The 23,396-nt window shown below is 43.8% G+C and overlaps 1 protein-coding gene across 2 annotated transcripts; it reads right to left on the bottom strand.

Moving 5' to 3' along the window:
- Positions 1-22,501, bottom strand: POLR1B (RNA polymerase I subunit B). 2 transcript variants are annotated; one of them, XM_028724912.2, is made up of 15 exons: positions 22,282-22,501; positions 21,050-21,217; positions 19,652-19,798; positions 18,606-18,738; positions 17,047-17,183; positions 16,098-16,321; positions 14,786-14,957; positions 12,845-13,016; positions 11,272-11,553; positions 9,632-9,765; positions 9,156-9,326; positions 7,911-8,067; positions 4,635-4,831; positions 3,714-3,967; positions 1-2,267 (listed from the first exon to the last, which is right to left on the bottom strand). In XM_028724912.2, exons 1-15 carry the CDS (start codon positions 22,459-22,461, stop codon positions 1,388-1,390), a joined length of 3,408 nt encoding a protein of 1,135 aa, XP_028580745.2. In that variant the 5' UTR covers positions 22,462-22,501; the 3' UTR covers positions 1-1,387. The 2 variants fall into 2 exon arrangements, with proteins under 2 accessions (XP_028580745.2, XP_028580746.1); XM_028724913.2 differs by lacking the exons at positions 18,606-18,738; positions 21,050-21,217; positions 22,282-22,501 and having other exon boundaries at positions 19,652-19,779.
- Positions 22,502-23,396: the final 895 nt, after the last annotated feature.

The following is a 23,396-nucleotide window of genomic DNA, read 5'->3' as shown; positions in this document are numbered from 1 at the left end:
AGTATTTGCATAAGATTCTTTTTTATTTTTAAAAAAGTATTTTTTCACAGAATGCAAACAATGGACCCATGGTCAAAACATGGCAACATTTCATAAACCATTTTTTTTAAAGCAGCAAGTAATATTATTTGGATTCTATTAAATTGAAAAGGTCATTTAAAAGACAAAAGCAATACCAATTGTAAAACATCTTTTAATGGAAATGTTGTGAGCAGCCTCAGGTGAAAATGGAACAGCAACAACAGCAAACAGCAACATCCTTGAACCGATACCTACTTTGAGGAAATAAATAGTGTCATACCTTGGAAGTCGAATGGAATCTGTTCCAGAAGTCCGTTCGACTTCCAAAACGTTCTGAAACCAAAGTGCAGCTTCTGATTGGCTGCAGGAAGCTTTTGCAGCCAATCAGAAACTGTGGAAGCCCCGTCGGACGTTTGAGTTCCAAAAGAATGTTCACAAACTGGAACAATCACCTCCAGGTTTGCAGCACTCAGGAGCCAAAACGTCGGAGTTCCAGAGCGTTTGGGATCTGAGAGGGTAGGGATGTGGATCTGTCCTTCTGGACACTAGTATGCAACTCAGAAATGGCATGGTGGGTGTAAAGTAACAATGTCCACTATAACTTTCCTTCCTTTTCAAAACAAAGGCTACAATCTGCAACTTTTGCTTTTATGGCAATTTTAGTGGCCGCTTCAGGGCTGTCCAAGGACTTTTGCAGCCATTTTCCATTCAAATAATGTAAGCAAGTTTCTAATATTGGGACAGTATATGGAGGTGTAAAGGCACATGTCTCTTTTTCTACTGCAAATATTTCCAGTTGTCTGGTCAGCTTTTAAAATTTCTAAGCCTCTTTGGTATCTCTGTTGTCAGCATTTGTCATCACAGTTGAAAATCCACAGCATGAAAAAATAAGTTATTTTATATAGCTCTGAGAGGAAATTGGAAATGTGTTTCTCTCATGGGACCTGCAGAGGTGGTGAGCCTGTGGTCCTTCAGATGTTGTTGGGCTATCAAGTCTCATCGGTCTCAGCCAACATGGCCAATGATCAGGGAATGATGGGAGTTGTAGTCCAGCAACATGGAAGGGCCCATAGGTTCCTCACCTGTCCTAACTGCAGAGCACACACGTCTTCTTAAAACAGCCAGCTTTCAATAATTTACTGAAAGCCCCAATAATTATTCTAGTTAGTTTATTAATTATCTGGTTTGCCCTGGGAGCCCAATTTCTTTGTAAATAAGCATTAAGCAGAGTTCCACCTCACTTTTAAATATATAGGAGACTAATCTGACAGCTTGTAATAACAGCAGCCCTTTTAAAGATGGTTCCACAGGGAAAATGTACTTTCAATTCTCTCCCAGTGTTCAGGTCGGGACAGTTCGCACCGCCCTAACTCACACTGAGTTTCACTTTTACATTAATGGAAGCCAATTCCGCTACGAAGACGCGGAAGACATACGGGACGGCAATCGTTTCAATGGTGTCGCTCCGGCCGCAGGTGGTGCAGACGTGTTGCCTGATGCGTGTGGTGGACCAGTCGGGCGGCGGCTTCAAGAGGGGAGAAAGTAGGCTCCCGCACTCGATGCACACGTGGGTCACCGAGCGATCGGAGCAGTGGAAAAGGCGGTCGTGCAGCAAGAAGGAGGCCCCGTGAGCCAGCAGAGCGTCCCGTTCCATCTCTCCAAAACGGATGCCGCCCTGAACGTTCCGCCCTCCGATGGGCTGGTTGGTGACTTTATCTCTGGCCCCGGTAGTCCTCACCTGGAACTTGTCGGAGACCATGTGCCTGAGGCGCTGGTAGTACACCACGCCGATGAAGATGTCCGCCTCCAGCTCCACTCCCGAGACGCCGCTGTACATTCGCTCCGTCCCGTAGAAGTTGTAGCCGGCGGCCTTCAGCATCTTGCCAAAGTATTCCAGAGCGGAGTTCTCCTCGGAAAACGTGAAGGGTGTGGCGTTGTGACAGAGCCCGTGCAGAGCGGCGGATTTGCCCGCCATGCTCTCAATTAACATGCCAATGGTCATTCGGGACGGGAAGCCGTGAGGGTTGAAGAGGATATCCGGCACCATTCCACTTTCGGTGAAGGGCATGTCCTCAGCCGGCCACAGTCTGCTCAAGATGCCTTTCTGTCCGTGCCGGCTGGCAAATTTGTCCCCGATCGTTGGGTTCCGGGGGACCCTCAGGGTGATGCACACACACCTGAATTTCCCAGTCCCTGTGTCGTTGCTGCATACTTTGATGTTATCCACAATACAGATTTCCTTGTTCCTGGAGAAAAAGGAAAGAAAGGTTTGAATCGCCAACAGATTCTGCAGGAAAGTTGATTTCAATTTATTTGGTGATGATGGCGGAAGGGAACGTGTGAAGTATTCACCCAATACAAATACAGATTAAATGAAGATGGAAACAAATGAAAGATCCTGCAAATAAAGAAAGCAAGGAAGCAAATGCTCTCAACTCAAACCTTAACACCCAGAGCAAATAGTCCCAAGGATTGCTGCCTAACTGCAACCATTAATAACCATCATCGCAATCAGAAGAGGGGAAGGATGGGTGGAGAACCTTATCAGGACCCGTCTCATGGGCCAAATTTGGCAGGTAGGTGGCCCTTTTGCTGCAATCTTAAAAGGGAAGCCAGAGAAGGCTTGCAAAAGGCTTCACAATCTTGTAAAAAGCATTACATTTTTTTCATCCGTTAATTTCCACGAATGGGTTTGGCTGAGTTTTGTGGGTATGAGTGACCCTGTGACTAACCCAAGGCTATCCTGTGAGCATAGCTGCCCAAATGCACTGCAACAGAACTGCCCCCATCCAAAGCATTTTCCAGAGCAGTATTTCGGAGTGGGAAGGTTCCCAGGGAGTTCAACAGGGAACCTATAAAGCAGGGTGTGGAACCTATGGTCCTCTAGATGTTGCTTGGCTCCAACTTACATCAACCAGGTGGCGCTGTGGGTAAAAGCCTCAGCGCCTAGGGCTTGCCGATCGAAAGGTCGGCGGTTCGAATCCCCGCGGCGGGGTGCGCTCCCAGCGCCTGCCAACCTAGCAGTTCGAAAGCACCCCCGGGTGCAAGTAGATAAATAGGGACCGCTTACTAGCGGGAAGGTAAACGGCGTTTCCGTGTGCGGCTCTGGCTCGCCAGAGCAGCGATGTCACGCTGGCCACGTGACCTGGAAGTGTCTCCGGACAGCGCTGGCCCCCGGCCTCTTGAGTGAGATGGGCGCACAACCTTAGAGTCTGTCAAGACTGGCCCGTACGGGCAGGCGTACCTTTACCTCTATATATATATATATATATATATATATATATATATATATATATATACACACACACACATACACACACACACACACACACAAAAACCTTGCTGGATCATGGGCCATCTAGTACAGCAACCTGTTCTTACACTGGCCCACGAGATGCCTAGGGGAAGCCTGGAAGCAGGACTTAAGTACGACAGGAGTCTCCCCACTTGGGAACCCCAGGAACTGGTATTCAGAAGCACACTGTCTGTGACAGTGAAAGGAGAACATAGCCATTGTGGCTAGTAGCCTTATCCTCCGTGAATTTGTCAGCATGGCCAATGGGATGGGATTTGTAGACCAGCAACACCTAGTCACAGGTTCGCTAGTGTTTCAATAGGCAGTTTACACACACACACACAATCCACACCATCTTGTTGAAAACTGTAGCTAAATAGCAGCATTTTGAACTTACTTGTGGTAGGTGACAAAGCTTTCCCCCGTGTTGAGATTCACGTAGCTATAGAAAGGGTCCCCGTATTGAAGTCTGGCTCCGATGTGGGGCAAGCCGTCAGGATCCAGATTCTGCAAAGTTGCCAGCTTATCCTGACCAATCCCAAACACCAGATTATCCTCTCCCTTCTTGACTTTTTCCGCAAGGTCAATACGTTGCGTTTTGTAGATACTTCCATGTCCAAAGCCTCTCTCCCAGGAAGCCTTGTTCAAGATCTAAAAATAACATGAAATAAAGCCCCCACAACAAATCAATGTCATATAAAAACCTGGCCTTTAAGGAAACTTGGAAGATCCTTTTCTCCCCAAATTCAGATGCTCTTAGCGCTCTTATTTAGGAAGTGTTTGATCTACTACAGTACTGCTATTTTAATGTCATTCTTTGTTTTTAAACGTCATTTTAAAGTTTGAATTTTAACGCTGGATTGGTTTGTAATTAGCCTGGGAAGGGGGGGTACACACTCTAAAAGGCAAAATAGAAATCAGTTCAAGCTAAGTAATAATAATGATAATGTTATGAGTTTGGGGTGGGGGATTAGGCTGCATATACAGTGGTACCTCAGGTTAAGTACTTAATTCGTTCCGGAGGTCCGTTCTTAACCTGAAACTGTTCTTAACTTGTGTTATTATGATTTTTGTTGTATGTGGTTTTTTGTGGTTGCTGTTTGTATTGAAAAAATGATTAAATAAATTTTTTTAAAAAAGAGTGCCAAGTTAACGTACACTTTGCCCCCTTTGTTTGCTCTTTTCTTTTGCCAAATCATTTTTACTGATTTTCCACATCTCCCTTCATTTTCACCCTAAGCTGACGGGATTAGGAAGGGAGAACAGCGTTGATTTGAACGTAAATTTCCTTTTTGCTTTTTTAAAACCGAGGACTCACCATTGCATCTTCCATGTCGTACCCAGTATAGGAGATCACAGCAACGACTGCATTTGTACCGACCGGGTAGGAGTCCATGTCATAATGGTCATACATAGCCGGCCGCACCAGTGGGCTTTGAGGGGTCTGAAGTCGGTAGAGCTTATCGTCTGACCGGTATGGGAAGGTCAGAAGCGGGAAGCCCATCGTCTGCTTGCCTGGAAGGACAGAATACACAGACACAGTAGACATCAGATGAAATAAACTCATGTCTTCCATAGGGAAAGACCAGAGCTCAAAGGTAGAAGGCAGGTTTCGCATGCAGGTCACAGGCTGGTTCCCTGGCAGGAGATGGGAATTACTTGTGCCTGAGACCCTGGAGAGCCACTGCCAGTCAGAAAAGACAATACTTATTGGAATGCATAAACGAATATGGTAGATTAGCAGGATTCAAATTAAACTATGGAAAAACCAAAATACTAGTGAAAAATATGGAAGAAAAAGATAAAGTGAAATTACAAGAAATTACAGGATTGGAAATTAAAAAGAAAATAAGGTATCTTGGAATAAATTTAACAACAAACACTATAGATTTAAGTAATGAGAACTATGGGAAAACATGGAATGAAATAAAAAATGACTTGCAAGTATGGGGAAAATTAAATCTTTCCTTACTAGGGAAAATATCGGTAATAAAGATGAACATATTACCAAGGATGATGTTTTTATTTCAAAGTATCCCAATACTAGGAGGAGATAAATGTTTTAATAACTGGAAAAGAGATTTGGCTAAATTCATATGGTCAGGGAAAAAGCCAAGAATAAAACACAAAATAATGATAGATAAGAAGGAGAGAGGAGGATTTGGTCTCCCAGATATGGAGTTATATCACGATGCGGTGGGTCTGACCTGGCTAAAGGAATGGATCAAATTAGATGACTCGGATGTATTGGATTTAGAGGGAGTAGAGACGAGATTTGGATGGCATGCCTATTTAATAGATGAAAAAGTGAGAGTACATAAAGGCTTCCTAGGGCATATAATCAGAAAATCTATATATAAAATATGGGAGAAATATAAAAGACTCCTAGAACCGAAAACTCCCTGGTGGGCATCGCCAGCAGAAATTGTCGCAGTGAAAAAATTAAATATGAAAGAAAATTGGGCTACCTATAAAACTGTATTAAAGGAAGAAAACGGAGAATTGGAATTAAAGGATTACACAGAAATTAAAGCTCATATTAGTGATTGGTTCCAATATATTCAAATTAAGTATAGATTAGCAAAAGACAAAAAGTCAGGATTTGAAAAGGAAATATCAAAATTCGATAAATACTTAATACAAGAAAAATCAAAAAATATATCTAAATTGTATGATCTGATTTTAGAGTGGGAAACAAAGGATGAATTAGTTAAAGCATCAATGATCAAATGGGCGCAAGATACTGGGAAAAATATTATGTTTGAACAATGGGAAAAATTGTGGAAAGAAGATATGAAATTTACTATGTGTTATATACTGAAAGAAAATTACCTTAAAATGCAACATAGATGGTATTTAACACCTGAAAGAATAGCAAAAATGAATAAAAACTGTAGCGATGTCTGCTGGCGATGCAACATGGGAAAAGGTACTATGATACATATATGGTGGAATTGTTTAAACATCAAACAATTTTGGGAAATAATATATAATGAGATGAAAAAAATGTTTAAATACTCATTTAGGAAAACACCAGAAGGTTTTCTATTGGGAATAGTACCAGGAAGCCTAAAGGAAGAAGATAAGACCTTATACTTATATGCAACAGTAGCAGCAAGGCTATTGATTGCGAAAAACTGGAAAAGTGGTATAATACCGACAAAAACAGAGTGGCTTGCCAAATTATTGGAGTATTACAATATATCCAAAACAATGGAAGAAATTGGAAGGATTTCAAAAGAAAAGAGAGATAGGGACTGGAAGGTGTTTAAAAGATACTTGCAAAATCATATCGAAAAATCAGAACTCCTATTAGAATAAACAAGTTCCGTTTCAAATATTGAAATATCAAATAAGATGGATGACAATGTGTAATAGATAAAGAAGTATGAAATCAGGCTAAAGGTGTGTGAAAGAAAGTAATAGAAGTGGAAAGAAATTGTAATTGAGTAGATTGGAAGTCAAACACAAAGGTGGGGTGAGGGGTGGTGGATGGTGATGGGGAAAGGAACTATTTGTGGGATTGAATGTAAGTATGTTTGAACACTTTTAAGGATTGTATGAAATGTATGTTTGTATGCTTGTATATGTGTATTAATGATGAACCATTTTAACAATAAAAACTTAATAAAAAAAGGAAATAATAAAAAAAATTAAAAAAGACAATACTGGGCTAGATGATGAACTAGCCTGACCTCCTGTAAGGCGTTTCACTGTATTTCCTAAGTATAAAAATAATACAGCACTTAAGGCATTCACTTCCATTTGTTTCCCTTTCTTTTTCAAATCCTTATGTGGGGCTGCTCTATATGCAATCTAAAGTTTCCAGCATCCTCAAGTCTCCATCTTCTGTTCCACTTGAAAGATTTTAGTTCTGTAGAGCCCCCTCCCTTTTTTTCTGTTGTCTTTCAACAATTCCCATCAGCCCCAACATGCACAGCAACCCCCCCCCCCCAGTATAATCTGTTTAATTTTCCCCACAACCTGGTTCTTTAGCTGCCCCTCATTAACTATCAGTGTTGTGTGCCCCATGACAACATTGTTCTCCCTGCACTGTTTTGGCGTCCCACCCAACCTCCCCCCCACCGAAAAAACTATGGTTTTTTGGGGGGTGGTTTGCAAATTTTGGCATTCCCTCAACTGATAGTTTGATGTGTGGATAGGAGCCAATTGGCTACATAAGAATCTGTACTTGGAGAATGAGTTTCCTATAAACATTTTTGTTATTTTGTTTTATAGGAGTTACTATCTGCCCTTCACCATAAAATATAATACAGTGGTACCTCGGTTTTCAAACGTAATCCGTTCCGGAAGACCGTTTGACTTCCAAAACATCTGGAAAACCAAAGCATGCATTTCTGGAAGCATTCACGTTCAGAAAACTCAATACGGAAGCCGTGTGGCATGTCCGGCTTCCGAAAAGCGTTTGAAAACCGAAACGTTTGACTTCAGAGACATTCAAAAACCAAGGTACCACTGTACATGATTAAAAAGCAGTTAACATGATTTACATCAGAAGAAAAGGGTGGGTCGGAAAAATGCAACTAGAACTGTCCAAGGCCAGGGTAAAAAACAACAACTAAGTATTACTTACCCATCTGACACTGGTACATATTTCTTGGACTCTGGTTGTGATCCGAGAAGGGAATGAAACTTGCCACCACGCTTAATATGCTGTGGGGAAAGAGCTCCTGGTGTGTGGTCAGTCCCGGTTGAATTTCATCCTCAGACACAGCAATGTTCATGAAGACCTTGGGTAAGGGAAAGCCAGTTTAAACCCTTTGCAGAAGCTCTCTTTGGGAGAACAGTGCAAGCAAGCAAGCTGAACTATTTTCAGCTTCTATGAGTGGTCACCAAGCACATTAAACACAAGCAAAGCTCTTGGAAAAGACTTCTACACCAACGGAAGCCACAATTCTTCAATGCCGTATTATTAAGTCAACACACACAATCAAAAGAGTGCCTTTTACCAGATTTTAACAGTCGTGGTAATGATAGCTCATTTCCTTAAAACCTATTCCTGCTGGAAAGAGCATTTCATGAGATAAGGTGACTTGTCACATACAATAGTGGCATTAAAACATGCTCAGCAACACCAACGACGACGACAATTGTGGTTGCAGAATTAGAAAGAAAAAGATGCAGAGTAAATGGTCACAGATGCACAGGCAATACCCACTGGACTAACTTGTTAGCAATGGCTCTTCGTATTGATGACTTGTTAATATTTTTAAGTAGTTGCACAATCCCAAATTGCACAGGAAAGTGCAAGACTATAGAAACATGGGAGGACGATTGAACCTGGAACCTTCTGCATGCAAAGCACATGCTTTACCTCTGAGCTACAGCTCTTCCCCGATATGAATCCAACGACCTCCCATTTCCCTTCCAAGTCTACTCACAGTAACAGCAGCAGAAGGAATTCAACCACCCAGTTAGGATAAAGGTAAAGGTAAAGGTAAAGGGACCCCTGACCATTAGGTCCAGTCGCAGACGACTCTGGGGTTGCGGCGCTCATCTCGCTTTATTGGCCGAGGGACATGTGGCCACCATGACTAAGCCACTTCTGGCGAACCAGAGCAGAGCGCAGAAATGCCGTTTACCTTCCCGCAAGAGTGGTACCTTTTTATCTACTTGCACTTTGACGTGCTTTCGAACTGCTAGGTTGGCATGAGTGGGGACCGAGCAACAGGAGCTCACCCTGTCGCGGGGATTTGAACCGCCGACCTTCTGATCGGCAAGCCCTAGGCTCTGTGGTTTAACCCACAGCCACCTGCATACTATTGTTCAAATACACTAAAAGGATTCCCAAGATCACGGCTGCATAATCAACATGTACCTGCTCCATTGTGCCAATTAACTCTTCTTTTCCCAGGGCCAAATTTTGCACGGGGCGCATCATCCTACAAGGGGTGGTGAAAATGAAGAGTCCTGGGTAAAGGCTGGGCTTTCCTGTCATCGGGATAAGGACCACCTCTGTCCAAACGGGAATCTTCTTTTCTTGCATTGCCTAGTGGCATAAATCAAAGAAGCGTCCATTTTACAAGCAAGAGAGCGATGCAGAAATGTCTCTCCTGATCCACAGAGGCAAAGTGAAGAACAAAATATTCAAAAGAAGCAACTCTTCCCACAGTCAGCAAGGGTGGGGCCAGGTATTTATACAATGATAATTCATCTTTATCTCTTCACCCTTTTAATTCTGTCGGATAAACATAGCTACAGGCAGCTGGATCATCAAAATGCTATAAGATGTCCAACAGCCTGCAGACTTTCAAGTACAGTAGAGATGCACATTGTAGCACAAATAAAACTAACCTTGAAGTGCCTGAGTGTCTCCACAAGACCAGGAGCCTGATCCTTCTCTATCCAGCCTACTGGGGAGCCGTCTAGTGAAACTGGGTAACATTCAGAGTAGGGCTGGCTTGGCACAGCATCAACTGGAGTGACACCTACAGAAAGTTGCACAGCAATATGTGATGCATCAATGCCACCGACTGCAAGCATCCTTCAGAAGGTGAACAGATGTAACCTTTTACTAGCGGCTACACAAAATTTGCAGCAAAGCTTCGTTGCAACTGACAAGCCTCTCTAGGTGGTTTGAAACATACAAACCTGTAATTTCGCTAGGTTTTATTTTGTTAACTGACATGCTAGGAAGGATTTGTGGCTCATTTTGAAAACAGGGTGGGGCATTGACTAAACAGTGTTTTATGTGAAGCAGGGAATGATGGCTTCAGGTCCCTGGTTCAGCCAAGAACCCAGGAAGCGAGACTGTCTTTATTTGCATTCTAAAACTATGCTGCAGAAATATATACCAATAATGCAGCCCAAGAGCTTATTGTTGAAAATGACTAATCAGGTATAGGATTTCAAGGGGGGAAAGGCCAGCCTGTGGCCAGCAACCATGTGCTTTAGCACAGTGGTTCAAGTTATGATCTTGCCTTGTACTGACTCAGTCCACTTTGGTACATCTAGCTTAGTATGGTCTCCTTGGTAGTAGCTATTCAAGATCTGACGCAGAGGTCTTTCCAGCACCTGAAGTATGATCCTCTTAACTGAAAATGCCTGGGATGGAGCACGGGGTCACCTGCTTGCTAAGCACGCAGCTTACCAATGAGCTGCAGCCCTCAGCCTCCATGATTTCAATTTTTGGACAACTACCTTCACATGAGCTTGTCTGCTAAGGGTCTTCTGCATTGTGCCAAAAAGACCTCCTATGCACTACAGAGGCTTCTGGGGCTGGCTCTGGGGCTACTGCACATGCTTAGTACTCAGTGGGAATTGGCTGGGCCTGCTGGGTCTCACCACTGCCCAGCACAACTTGAGGGTGTACTCCAGACACTCTTGCGGCTGCAGCCTGCAAGGGAAGACTAGCAGTCTAGAAAAGTGTTGTTCAAGGAAGTGTGTGTGTGCCATAAATGATCTTCTCACTGACAAAGCCAGGTATGTTTCCAAGGAATAACAGGATTCCTCAGATCCCAATTTGAAACCCACTACTTTGCAATCTTTTGAATTATGGTGCTGGAGGAGACTCTTGAGAGTCCCATGGACTGCAAGAAGATCAAACTCACTGCTCACTGGAAGGACAGATCGTGAAGCTGAGGCTCCAGTACTTTGGCCACCTCATAAGAAGAGAAGACTCCCTGGAAAAGACCCTGATGTTGGGAAAGATGGAGGGCACAAGGAGAAGGGGACAACAGAGGACGAGATGGTTGTACAGTGTTCTCAAAGCTACCAGCATGAGTTTGACCAAACTGCGGGAGGCAGTGGAAGACAGGAGTGCCTGGCGTGCTCTGGTCCATGGGGTCACGAAGAGTCAGACACGACTAAACAACAACTTTGCAATCATCTCTGTGGGCATATTAATTACAGCTCAGTGAAAGGGCAACCCTACCGATCTGAGACTTGCTTTCCCCTGAAAGCATTTCTTATAGATCAAATAGATCCATTCTTACCCAAAGAGCAAAGCAAGGATGGCAGGGAGAATGTATACGATGGCTGTGTTACTATTTCACACGGAGCTGTCATGTGATTCATCAGACCGCACGGTTCTCCATCGGGCGTGTGGACAGGACAAAGGAAGCCCCAGGACTCCGGCAGCAGCTTGCGCACCGTGGTGGTTCTCATCTTGAGAAAATCAGCCCCTCTGTGCACACAGCGGAAATGGGAGAGGTAGCGGATGAAGTTCAGCTTGTCTGCTACCACACAGAGGCCGGAGTTTTGCAGCATGCCCAGACCTTGGAGAGAGAGAGAGAGAAATGGGAAGCAGGGAATATCAGCTTTGATCCAAGAATTATTTTGCAAGAACAGTTGCTTGGTAGCAGTAGCGGTTTTAACACCACCACCACATGCACAGAGTTGTGTGATGTACGTCAAATATTCAACTGCATCAACATCTGAACATCGCAGCAGAGTAAGCATCCACTAGGACTTCTGATTTTATTTTAAAAGGGGATGTAAACACAAGTGGTCAGGATTCAAGAGGGGTGTAGGCCAAGTAACAGCTTCTGTGGCTGCAGCAAGGAATCGCTCTAGGAATGTAAGGCATAATGATTACCAACAGACTGGCCAATCATCCGCAATACGTTCCCCTTGTAATCTGCGCCTTCCTTTGCTTACTTATGCTGTGATCCCTGGAACGATATGGTGTGCATCACCTTTCCTGATCTTTGGTTGCAGCATCCTACAGGCTGGACTGCAATCTAAAGGGGAGTTAATTGGTGGCGGGAGTGATGGATACAAATGATCCATCTTTAGAACGAGGTAGCATTCTGATCCTACAATTAGGATTTAGCATGTACATGCTATACAGTGGTACCTCGGGTTAAGTACTTAATTTGTCCCAAAGGTCCGTACTTAACCTGAAGCTGTTCTTAACCTGAAGCACCACTTTAGCTAATGGGGCCTCCTGCCGCTGCCACACGATTTCTGTTCTCATCCTGAAGCAAAGTTCTTAACCTGAAGCACTATTTCTGGGTTAGCAGAGTCTGTAACCTGAAACATATGTAACCTGAAGCGTATGTAACCCGAGGTACCACTGTACTAAGTAAAGTTAAAATTCTGCACCCAAATAATCCCAAGTTATGCAACAAGGAAGAAACAGTTTCCTGCCCTGTCTACATGACGTACGTTGGTCAGATCAGCATTAATGCCTCTTACTCTGTATAACCTATTCTGACTTGGGAGGGTGGATAGGAGAGCTATGGAAGTTGCACAACCCCAACTTCTGGAAATGTGTTCCTTGGGTGCTGAGTTTTCACCATGCCTTGCAGCAGTTTTACAAATGTAAAGAAAAGAAAGTGTTGGGTTAAACCCCCACCCGAAAAGGCAACGCTCCATGGAACCTGATCTCTGCACCCTAGAATCACTGCATCCGCTTTGTTGTGCGTTTGCAAATTCTCACATGCAAACAAGCCCCTCGCTTGTGATGTGCCCAAAATGTCTACAGCAGCCTTTCACAAGCTGGTGCCATCCACGTGCTTCAGACTACAGCTGCAAAATTGTGCTGTAGGTCTCTGACATTTTTACCTGTCTTAGAGCGCAGGTTGCCAGTAGCAAGGAGATACTCGAGCATCCTTGTAATATCTGTCCCCATGCCAAGAATCTTCATCATGTTTTCTGCATTAATTGTCATAGCTGACTTCTGAGCTTTCTTGTCCAAAGCTATTTTCACAGACTGCAACCAAGTTTCCATCTTCTCCTGCGATATAGGATAAGAAGAACAAGAAAAAAGACTTCAAGAACTAACGCAACACACTTCTATACAAACTGGCCACGTGACGAACTAGTGGACGCTTGGGTTGTGAACATGACCCACGCGGGAGGCACGTTCGCAACCCGCAGTCTTCGCAACCTGCAGCACAGCATCTGCGCACGTGCGGGTTGCAATTCAGTGCTTCTGCGCAAAGCACGATTTAGCGCTTCTGCGCATGCACGACCACCGAAACCCAGAAGTAACCCGTTCTGGTACTTCCGGGTTTTGGTGTGTCCGTAACCCAAAAAAACACAACCTGAAGCGCCTGTAACCCAAGGTATGACTGTATGTGCGTGGCAAGGAATGGTTCTGTCCCAACACAAGGACAGAGGGGAAAGTCGCCGTTGGAACTTGGCCTCTCTCAAATTGCCTCCCGGTTCATCACAACCAAGCTCCTGTTATGTACATCTGCTTTGGAACCTCTACATTGCAAAATGTGTCACACAGAATCAACTACCGGTACAGATTTCAATGCTCTGACCAAATATACAGCCACTAGAGGTGAGTAGAGATACCCAGCTTAATAAGCAGGGAAATCAATCAAAGCTGCAGCCGACAGCAATTTAGCCCAACTGACTAGGTTGAGAGGCAGTTATCAACCAAAGCACAATCTGTTGCGACGTGAACACGCTTTCAAATGACCTTGTGTTCTGCAACCCCCTCCTTGGCTCACGGCAGAAGTTTGTCACTTTAACTGAACCTGCAAAGATGACTGGTCACTTGAAGTCCTTGCAATGGAGAACTGGGGGGGGGGGGGATCTCAGTTTGCAGGGCAAGAACAAGCCAGGGTTACAAAAATGGAAAACTATGGTTTAGCTGGAGTTGTATTGCACACAGGTCTGAGAGCCCTTAGAAACTTATTCATGTGGCGCCAAACCATAGCTCCATGTTACTGCTTAACCTAGCTCATTGGGATACTGCTGACATTTCCACTGAAGTACTTTCAGCTATGCAATACGCATTCTTGCATCAGAGCTCAAATTTGACCTGTAAGAGGGATACTACATAGCTGTGAGAAATCTATGAGAGGCAGGGCAACTGGAGAATAATTTTCCGTCTCCAGCTTCATCACAAAAAACCCAGAACCTCAGCTCTCCTACCAAACACAAAACTTCCCGGCACAAATAACTCCATATATAATAAGAACAGCTTTTACTTGGGATTATTTTATCCAGGGACAGCAATTTCCTATTCTGCTATTTTCAGCAGTGGCTCCTTAATATTAGAATTACCTCCTCAATGAAACCTGCTTGGCACTTACTTTAATCTCTTTCTGATGCCATGCAAAAACCTTTTTATTTTCCCCCAGGCCTTTGAAATTACTTGATGGGCTATACCAGGTGTTGTCAACATGGCACCCTTCTGGTGTTGTAGACTACATCTTCCATCATTCCAGGCTACTGGCCAGGCTGGCTGGCGCTGATGGAAGTTGTAGTCCACATAATCTTGAGGGCACCACACTGGCTTGTAATTTTGTTGGTTTAAACCCCATAAGCTGCCCAGAGGACTTCAGTGATGGGACAGCCTATAAATGACATAAAAGACACAAAATAAATGAAGTTTGTGGGAACCACAAGATGCTTGATGTGACCTGGAAAGCTGTTGCCTGTGTCTCATGGCACACAGGGAAAAAAATACCCAGATTTCTGGCAACTATTAAAGAGCATGTTTCTGGCTATCTATAGGGGAATGGAGAATAACTCTCAGGGTAGTACCTTTAAAAACATGAGGTAAAGTTGTCCCGAGGTGAGCACCTCTTGATTCATTAAACTGTCAGGATTTTCCTCCATGCAGCCTTCTTTGGCTAAAGTAAACAGTTTTCGAGTCATGAAGCAAAGCAAGTAGAACTTCTCAGCTTTGTTATTCAGGTGTATGCAGATGCACTGGCTGTGGGAGCAACACAACGTTTTGTGATAACCATTTCTTTTTTAGCTGAGCATCACTCCAAAACTTAAACATGGCAGTGATTTTAGCCCAATGCTATCTTTGCAACTTGCCTTTGGTACTTTCAGCCATACAAATAAATAGCAGCCAAGGATTTCATGGTGGTGGTGACCTTACCTCAGGTTTGGTAAAGGGCCCATTTCACTGGAAGAAAATTAGTCTTCCGTTGGGGTGGGAGAGAATAGCTTTTTTTGGGTAATTATTATTCATGCAACGAATTGTAACAAAAAATAAAATTTCACATTGGTTTTCTTCATGAAACTAAGACTTCCAGTCCCCAAGAAACATTCAATGCTTGCTCGCACGTTACACTGAGCGCAGGTACAAGCTGCTTCTATACACATAGAAGTGTTTGTGTGAAAGAGTGTACACTCTTTGGGGTTGTACAGCTATTGTGTATGCAGACTGCACACCCACTGAATGTTAGATTTGAATAATTGCACAAGGCTGCATTCTATTGCACAAGTGGAACAGAACTTCCCCTCCCTCTCATCCTCCAAATTTGGGGCTTCTCCCAGCCCTCAGGAACAGATCTGGAGGCACTGCCCTTGCGGAGGTTATTCCATTGATGCAGTGTCTTGTTGGATTCAACCTTTAATATTTCTGAACGTGCCTCCAGGTTGGGGACTCCTGCACCAGGGTCTGATTTGAAACCAGTCAAAGACTGGTTTTGTATTTCAAAAGGAAGGTAAAACTTAAGTTAAAGGTAAAGCTAAAGGGACCCCTGAACATTAGGTCCAGTCACGGATGACTCTGGGGTTGCGGCGCTCATCTCGCTTTACTGGCCGAGGGAGACGGCGTACAGCTTCCGGGTCATGTGGCCAGCATGACTAAGCCGCTTCTGGCGAACCAGAGCAGTGCACGGAAACGCCGTTTACCTTCCCGCCGGAGCGGTACCTATTTATCTACTTGCACTTTGACGTGCTTTCGAACTGCTAGGTTGGCAGGAGCCGGGACCGAGCAAAGGAGCTCACCCCATCGCAGGGATTCGAACCGCCGACCTTCTGATCGGCAAGCCCTAGGCTCTGTGGTTTAGACCACAGCACCACCCGTGTCTTAAGTTACGTCTGCCTAAAGACATACTTAAGAAGGAACTCTCCAACTTGTTCACTGCTGTGCCAGTCAGGAAGGCTGAATTTCACTCTGAAGCGCTGGCCCAGGAAGATGAGGACTTGTTTCTGCGTCATGCAGCCATCCTCTGCTACCAGCCGCAGCATCTGAGACATACAGTTCTTATAGAAAGTATCCTCTTCTTTTCCTTTAATCAACTCCTGAAAAATCTGGAAATCTGAGAAACTAACTAATGCCTGCAGCAGAGAAAGAAAAGGTTTGAAGAAATTAGTTTGGGAGGTGGGGGGGAGGGGAGAATATACTAGGCAGGTATCACTAAAAGCATCATGATTTTCAAAGACTGCAATTCTGTATATAGGCTGCTACCATGTATACTGGGGCAGGCAGCCTTTTTCTTCTTATGTTTTCCCATTTCCCCAACATGTCCCTGGAATGTGGGGACAGGGAGGAATGAGGTGAACTATACTATATATATCTATAGCTATATTCTCTATTTGGTTTAAACAATCCATTGTTTGCCATGTTCATACAGGGCAAAAGGTTTGCCTCCAAGCTGGAATTGGAAGCTCAGATTTTGCTCAATTTGGACATCACAGCAAAATATTTAGGAAAGAAGGGAGGAGTTTTCAAGTTTAAAGCCCGTTCATGAAAATCATGGCTCGACTGTTACATTTAATCTAAGCTAGTGACAGGCTTGTAAATAGCCACTTGCCTACCTCAACCTGCCTTGAGTAGAAATGGACTCTAGGCATGCAAGCACAGAATGACACTGTAAACTGGAAGAGTGTCTTCACTCTCCTTTCAGGCTATTGACATACCACAAATGGCTTACACTAGTGTTTGAAAGCAGGTGGGCTATTAACTTTGAACGACTTCTTTGCAATTGTACGTCTCATGGTTCTTGGGAAAGTAGTGTGTAAAATATAACAGGGATCCTACGGACAGAGCACAGCTGCAGTACCTTCAGTACAAATCCGAGTGGAAGAAAGAACAGCTCTTTTTGATGAATGAAGTTCAGCATCACTGTGCCATTTTCAAGGTAGTGAAGGGTCATGTTAACTGCTGTGTGTTCATCTCTAACGCAGTGAATTGAGACACCTAGCGCCACCCAAAGGAAGCAAATCGTAGCACCAATTACTTAAGCAAGATTTATATACCAATTAATAAACAAATAAACCTCTAAGAGTTACTGTGTCATTTTGTCATCTAAAAATACCAGCATGATTACTGTTATAAGCAAAAGAGGAAACAATGCAGTTTACCTAATATTCAACCCTAGCAATCACCAAAGACAGGACATTCATTTGCACCTCTGTACTAACATTATACAGTCAAACTACTAATTCCATCAAGCCTAGTAGAATTCAGCAGTGCTTAGTGCTTTTGGTGGTTAGCTTGTTAATGTTGTTAATACTGTTTTGTGGATTATGAGTGCTGTTAATGCTTTGTGGATTTTATAATACAATTTTTCTTGTGGTCATGCTGTTTGGCCTATTTTTTAAAGTTGCTTTGTTAATAGTGCTTTATAGAAGGTGGTTGTTTTCCTGAAGATCTGGAATACTGTAAATCTGTAAATACTGACAATTTGTTAATTATTTTATATGATTTATGTTGCAATTTATGTTATTATTTATTGTTATGTAAGCTGCTTTGCGACTCATGTTGAGTGAAAAGCAGCATAGAATTATAATAAATGAAAATGAAGTCTAGCATAGCTTATTTTGGTTGGAAGGCTCTCTAAGACAAGAGCAGGGAGTCTGATTTGGCCAGGAGACAGCAGGTGATTGATGGGACATAGCAATCTGCCTTATAATGAGACAGACCATTGGTCCATCTGGCTCTGTATTGTCTATGCTGACTGACGGTGGATTTCCAGGATTCAGACAGCAAGCCCTACCAGGAGATGCCAGAGACTGAATCTGGGACCTTATGCATGTGAAGAAGAGGCTCTACTATTCAGCTATGGTCCTTCAAGCTTTGAATTGCAGAGGGTTGGACTGGATGACCCTCAGGGTCCCTTCCAACTCTACAATTCTATGAAATGTCAAGGTACAGCTGCTTGAAGCGCACCCGACTCTTCCCTTACAGCTTGCGGCGTCAATTCTTTTCTGACCTTTCTTGACCTGAACTTCCCTGTGCCTGATGGCATATGGAGTCAGGTCCAGGAAAGGTGGCTGTGATCCACTCTAAACAGTCTGGGGGACCCAGGTAAGGAGGGTTCAGACCATGCTCCAAGGTTGCAGGCAGTCCTCTTTTCCAGTCTGGCTGCCCAAAATGCCCCCACTCTGCATTCAGAGCACATGCTCTGCCACTGTTCTCTGGCACCCCTTACATACTTTACTCCAGCATCCGTGGAAGTGGGCAGAGAAACTCAACGGCATCAGGGGAGGGAGAATCAAAGGTAGACGAATTCCTAAATCCAGAGAACAGCAAGAGCAACAGCACATGCTGTTCATCATGTGATTATTTTTTTTTTAATGCAGGGTTATTTTTAAGTTATTTTACAAAGAACAACATTACCATATTGTGTGTAGCCTGGACCTCTGGATTTCCATTTTGGTTTAATCATTGCAAGGGGGAAGTTGCGCCTTGGCATAATCACCATTCTGATCACCTTTTCTATACCGTTAACAATGAAATAGCCTCCCATTTCCTGCCAAAAGGTGAAAAAAGGCAATTAACAGAGCTGCGAGATTGACTTCAGTGCATTAAAACTTCAGTGCATTAATCAACAAAGGCAAATTTTATTAGGTCTGGAAGCAGAGGGCACACTTACTCATTTTTTAAAATTGTTTTCGTTGCAAAGAACGATCAAAATTTTAGTAAAAGGAAATTTAATTTCAACATAATCTAGTTTATTTTCTTTATTCTTCAAAGTACAGTGGAACTTCGGGTTGCGGACGTAATCCGTGACGGAGGCGTGTCCACAACGTTCGCATCCTGAAGCGCCACGTCTGCGCAGGTGCGATTTGGCGCTTCTGCACATGCAGCAAAACCCAGAAATAACCCGTTCCGGTACTTCCGGGTTTCCCGCAGTCCGCAACCTGAAAACACGTAACCTGAAGTGTCCGTAACATAAGGTATGACTGTATTTGTAGCCTGCATTTTCCATTCCATTTAGGGAAGTTATCAACTTTTACCTTTAAAATGATTGAATTTTTAAAAGCAAACTCCAACCATGTACAAAGCTTAATATTAATAACAGGAGTCCTAGGTCCTCCCAGAAGTCAATGGATCCTTTTCTCCAGAGGGAGAGGAAACAACCTTGGTACAAACGACTTTTGAAATGGACGTGGTGAATCTCCCTCCAAGCAATGCAACATTCACTTTCTTTTGCTTCATATATAAAAGGAGGGGTTGTAGCTCAGTGGTTAAAGCATCCGATTTTCATGCAGGAGGTCAATCCCTGGCATCTGCAGGTAGGTTTGGGAGAGACTCCCATTCTGAAACCCCATACAGCTGTTGATAGTCAGGGTGGACAAGAGGGAGCTGGGTGGACCAAAGGAGTGACTCAATATAAGGCGGCTTCCTACATAGAAAGGCAAATCAATAAAATCCAGCAATACCTCTTCCTCCTCATGGTGTTTGATGAGCTCTTTGGGTGAGAGACCGTGGAGATTGCAAAGTTTGGACTTCACCATAATTGGAGCATTTCCGAGGGACTGTTTTATAATCCCTTTAGGGATGCCATTCACTGCCCAGCTGATATCAGCCTATATGGGAGGGGAAATAATGATTTGAGAAAAATAGATCTAGATTATCCAAATCACTGAAAATGTAGAAGGCTCTCCTCTCAAAGAAAGAGCTACACTGCAAGTATCTTACAAAGGCAAACAATGTGCCTAGAGAAAAACTGCCAGCAGTGTGTGCTTACTTATTAGGTCAAATTTATAACATGTCCTTTCTCCTCAAAGGGAACCCAGGGCAGCTGAGAACAATAAAACTTCTCTTCATGAAAGCAATTAGAACATCCACAGCGATTAGAGCATCCACAGTAGGAGACAAAAGTGTTCCTGAACTACGTTACAAAGGCCTGGGCAAAAAAAATTCTCAGCATCCCATCTGCATGACCCATTTTCCTTGGTGCTGGGGTGAGTTCCTTAACTGGGACACAACCCCTGAGAATGCCCTTTCTCGGGCTCCCATCCTCCTTACTGCTCCAACTGATGGGCAGGACCTCAAGCAGGGCCTCTCCCCTAGATTGCAAATTTCAGGCCAGAAGTTACTGGTAAAGACGTTCCTTCAAGATATTGGGTCCCAAATAACATAGGGCTTTGTGCACTAGTAGAAACCCCTTGAATAGGGTCTGGATGCTCGGAGGCAGCCAATTTTCTTTCTGAAACCCTGGAGAGCAGCTGCCAGCTTGTGTAGACCAGTGGTAGCCAACATGGTCTCTTCCAGATGTTGTTGGACTACAATTCCCACTATTCTTGACCAGCTGGGGCTGATGGAAACCGCAGTCCAACTGCATATGGAGGGCATCACATTGACTACCTTTGGTGTAAACAAGCTAGATGAATCAGTAGCCTGCCATGGTATAAGGCATCTCCCTACAATGTCTAGTTAGATTCCAAGTGCAAATTCATCAGATTTCCTGAAAGACCAGAGTGTAGTCTAGTACAAATGAAGCACTGCCTGTTTTTCTAATCACAATCAAACTATATTAATGCTTAACTTGTAGCCTTGCATGCTCTCTTCCCATCTCTCTGCTTGAGACAAACCATGGGTTGGCTTACATGAGCAAACCCACCTATCACCATGCTTGCAAACTGTTCTTAATGGAAGAAAGTGGTAGCTGACAAATTATTAGGAGTTGTAACACCCACATGCTGTCTTAACAGTTCACCTTATACGCCAGCTGGGAGTGTATAAATCTCCAAAATATTGTAGCGCCACGTTTCTACACACCTTGGATTTCTAAAGTTCACATGATTCTGCCACATTCCTTTACGTTTGTTACTTACGGTTATTTTTCCGCGGTAGGTGCTTTTGCGCCCCCTGCATTCTGCTGGGTAAACTTTTAGCTCGTTACATATACTTCCTTTTGGTACCATAGGAGGGTTGATGGTGGCCCCGACGATGGCCAAAGTGATCTGATCATTCTTGAAAAGAAATTCCAAAGGTGGGATGGCCTTTAAAAAGTGAGAGAGAGAAAGAAAAAGAAAACCCACAGGTTATCACAGCTCACCACCAAATCCACTGCTGGTCATAATGACTGTATACTATTTCTCCAGGATCAGAACCTCTGAGAAATAGCTCTTTTCCTTACCTGCTCACTTCTTTGTGACTTTTTAGTTGGTCCCAATAAAGGCACTACATGTTTTTTTAAAACCCACAAATCCCTCCTACCCTTAAAGTATTAATATTATTACTCACTTCTATACCGGCTAATGCCAAACTGAAGCTCTCTGCAAACATCTTCACTGTATTTCCCCCCTGTATCTGCTGAAGGTATTCTTACTTAGACGCGCCTTAGCCAGATGTCTAGAAGCCTGAATGAGTTTTGATTTGCTTTAGTCTGCACTACGCTGGTTTTAACCTTTTTGTATGTTTTAAAACACAGCCGTACTTTTTTAAAGCAATGGTTTTACCTTCTTTGCAAACTGCTCTGAAGGTTCTTTCCCCTCTACAATCAGGCGGTACATAAAATCTCATAAAATAACTAATCAAATGCCAACTGCCAATTGCCACCTCCTTTCCCCAGTACCATTTATTCTTTGTAAAATACATTTCGGAGGAAATTACATTACAAATACTAACAGAACCCCATTAATAATAATAATTAAATATCAACTGACTTCCCTCACACCCCCTTTTCCTGTCCTAATAATAATAATAATAATAATAATAATAATGTTGTCGTTGTTTTGTTGTTGTTCTTGTTATTAATTTATATTTTTAATAAAATAAATCTAAGCTGTGTGCAACCTACATTTAAAACAATCAAATAAAACCATCCAGAAACATTACTTAAGAAAGTCCAATAAAGCTTTATTATTATTATTATTATTATTATTATTATTATTATTATTATTATTAAATATCAACTGACTTCCCTCATATCCCCTTTTCCTGGTCTACTACTACTTTACTACTACTAATAGTACTACTAGTAGTAGTAGTAATATTACACCGCTTCTTTTCCCTGACTCCCCCCTCCCGGCTCCCTCCCCTCCTCCGGCCCCTCCAGCTCCACCTGCACGGCCCGCAGCAGCCCTTCTCCCACGGCGTAGTTGAAGGACTCGGTGTGCGCCCGCGCCACGTCCTGCAGGGCCGGCGTCTGGCGCTCCTTGGGCTGCCCGTAGCCCGGCGCCGTGAGGTTCCTGAGGCTGGGGCCGCTGGGCAAAGCCCGCCACTTGCACGCGCTGTCGCCCATGCTTCTCCCTGGGCAGCCTCAGGACACCGCCTCCGCCAGAAAGACACCTCATGTTCCGTCACTTCCGCCCCCGCTGCTCGCTGGGACTTGTAGTTCTTCCTCCTTCGCCTCGGCGTTCTAGGTAACGGCGGCACTGAAAGGGAAGGCATACAGCTCCCAGACCGCATTGCGCCCACTTTTCCTCCGCGCAGTTTTTAATTCGCAGAGATAGAAATAATATAGAGCTATACTACAACGCGAACCCTTTTCTGGCCAACGTGATCTGTTTTAGTCCGGAGTTTACACGCCTAGAGGTGTCTCAGTTGCCATAGCCAATTTCTAGAGCGGCTTTAGGGAGGAGCACGGCCCAGCGGCGGATTTAAATTGTCACCATAGGTTCAACGCAGCGTGTCACCTCTATACTTTTACTACTTCAGTATTGATTCCCAATCTCACCAACGGGCTCCCCTCCCTCCATCTCTCTTTCTCCTGAGCGCCTGCGCACTAGCGCGTGCAGCTTGTGAGCGCCGCCTAAAGGTTGGGCGAGGGTAGTTCTTTGGAGGGGAGGGTTTGCCGCTCTGATGGCTCTCCTTTTCCATCCATGGGCGGGACATCCGGGCCGCCGCTAGCGTTAGCCAGGGCGAGGCAGCTGTTTTAAGGGTGCAGTGTCAGATTTGTCATTTATCTCGGCTGCAGTTTGTACTCCGAGCGAGAGATGGTGGTGGGATTTTCTCCCTCGGGTGCCAAAATAACCTGGCCCGTTTTGGATAATCTGTGCACCTTGATGTCCTGTTTTTGTATCAGGCAGCAAATAATAATAATAATAATAATAATAATAATAATAATAATTTATTTGTACCCCTCCCATCTGGCTGGGTCTCCCCAGCCACTCTGGGCGGCTTCCAACAAAGATTAAAAATACATTAAAATGTCACACATTAAAGAATGTTTTGGGT

The sequence above is a fragment of the Podarcis muralis genome, chromosome 3 (genome assembly GCF_964188315.1).
Source record: "Podarcis muralis chromosome 3, rPodMur119.hap1.1, whole genome shotgun sequence".
NCBI lineage: Eukaryota > Metazoa > Chordata > Lepidosauria > Squamata > Lacertidae > Podarcis > Podarcis muralis.
This window is presented reverse-complemented; position numbering and strand designations above follow the sequence as displayed.

Excerpts from the sequence above, each read along its gene's own strand:
- POLR1B (XM_028724912.2), bottom strand. The coding sequence starts at position 22,461 with ATGGGCGACAGCGCGTGCAAGTGGCGGGCTTTGCCCAGCGGCCCCAGC. Across the intron at positions 17,184-18,605 it reads TCCAGGCTACACACAATATG|GTGTCTCAATTCACTGCGTT; the intron begins GTAATGTTGTTC and ends GGGTGGCGCTAG. Across the intron at positions 16,322-17,046 it reads CACTCGGATTTGTACTGAAG|GCATTAGTTAGTTTCTCAGA; the intron begins GTACTGCAGCTG and ends TCTCTGCTGCAG.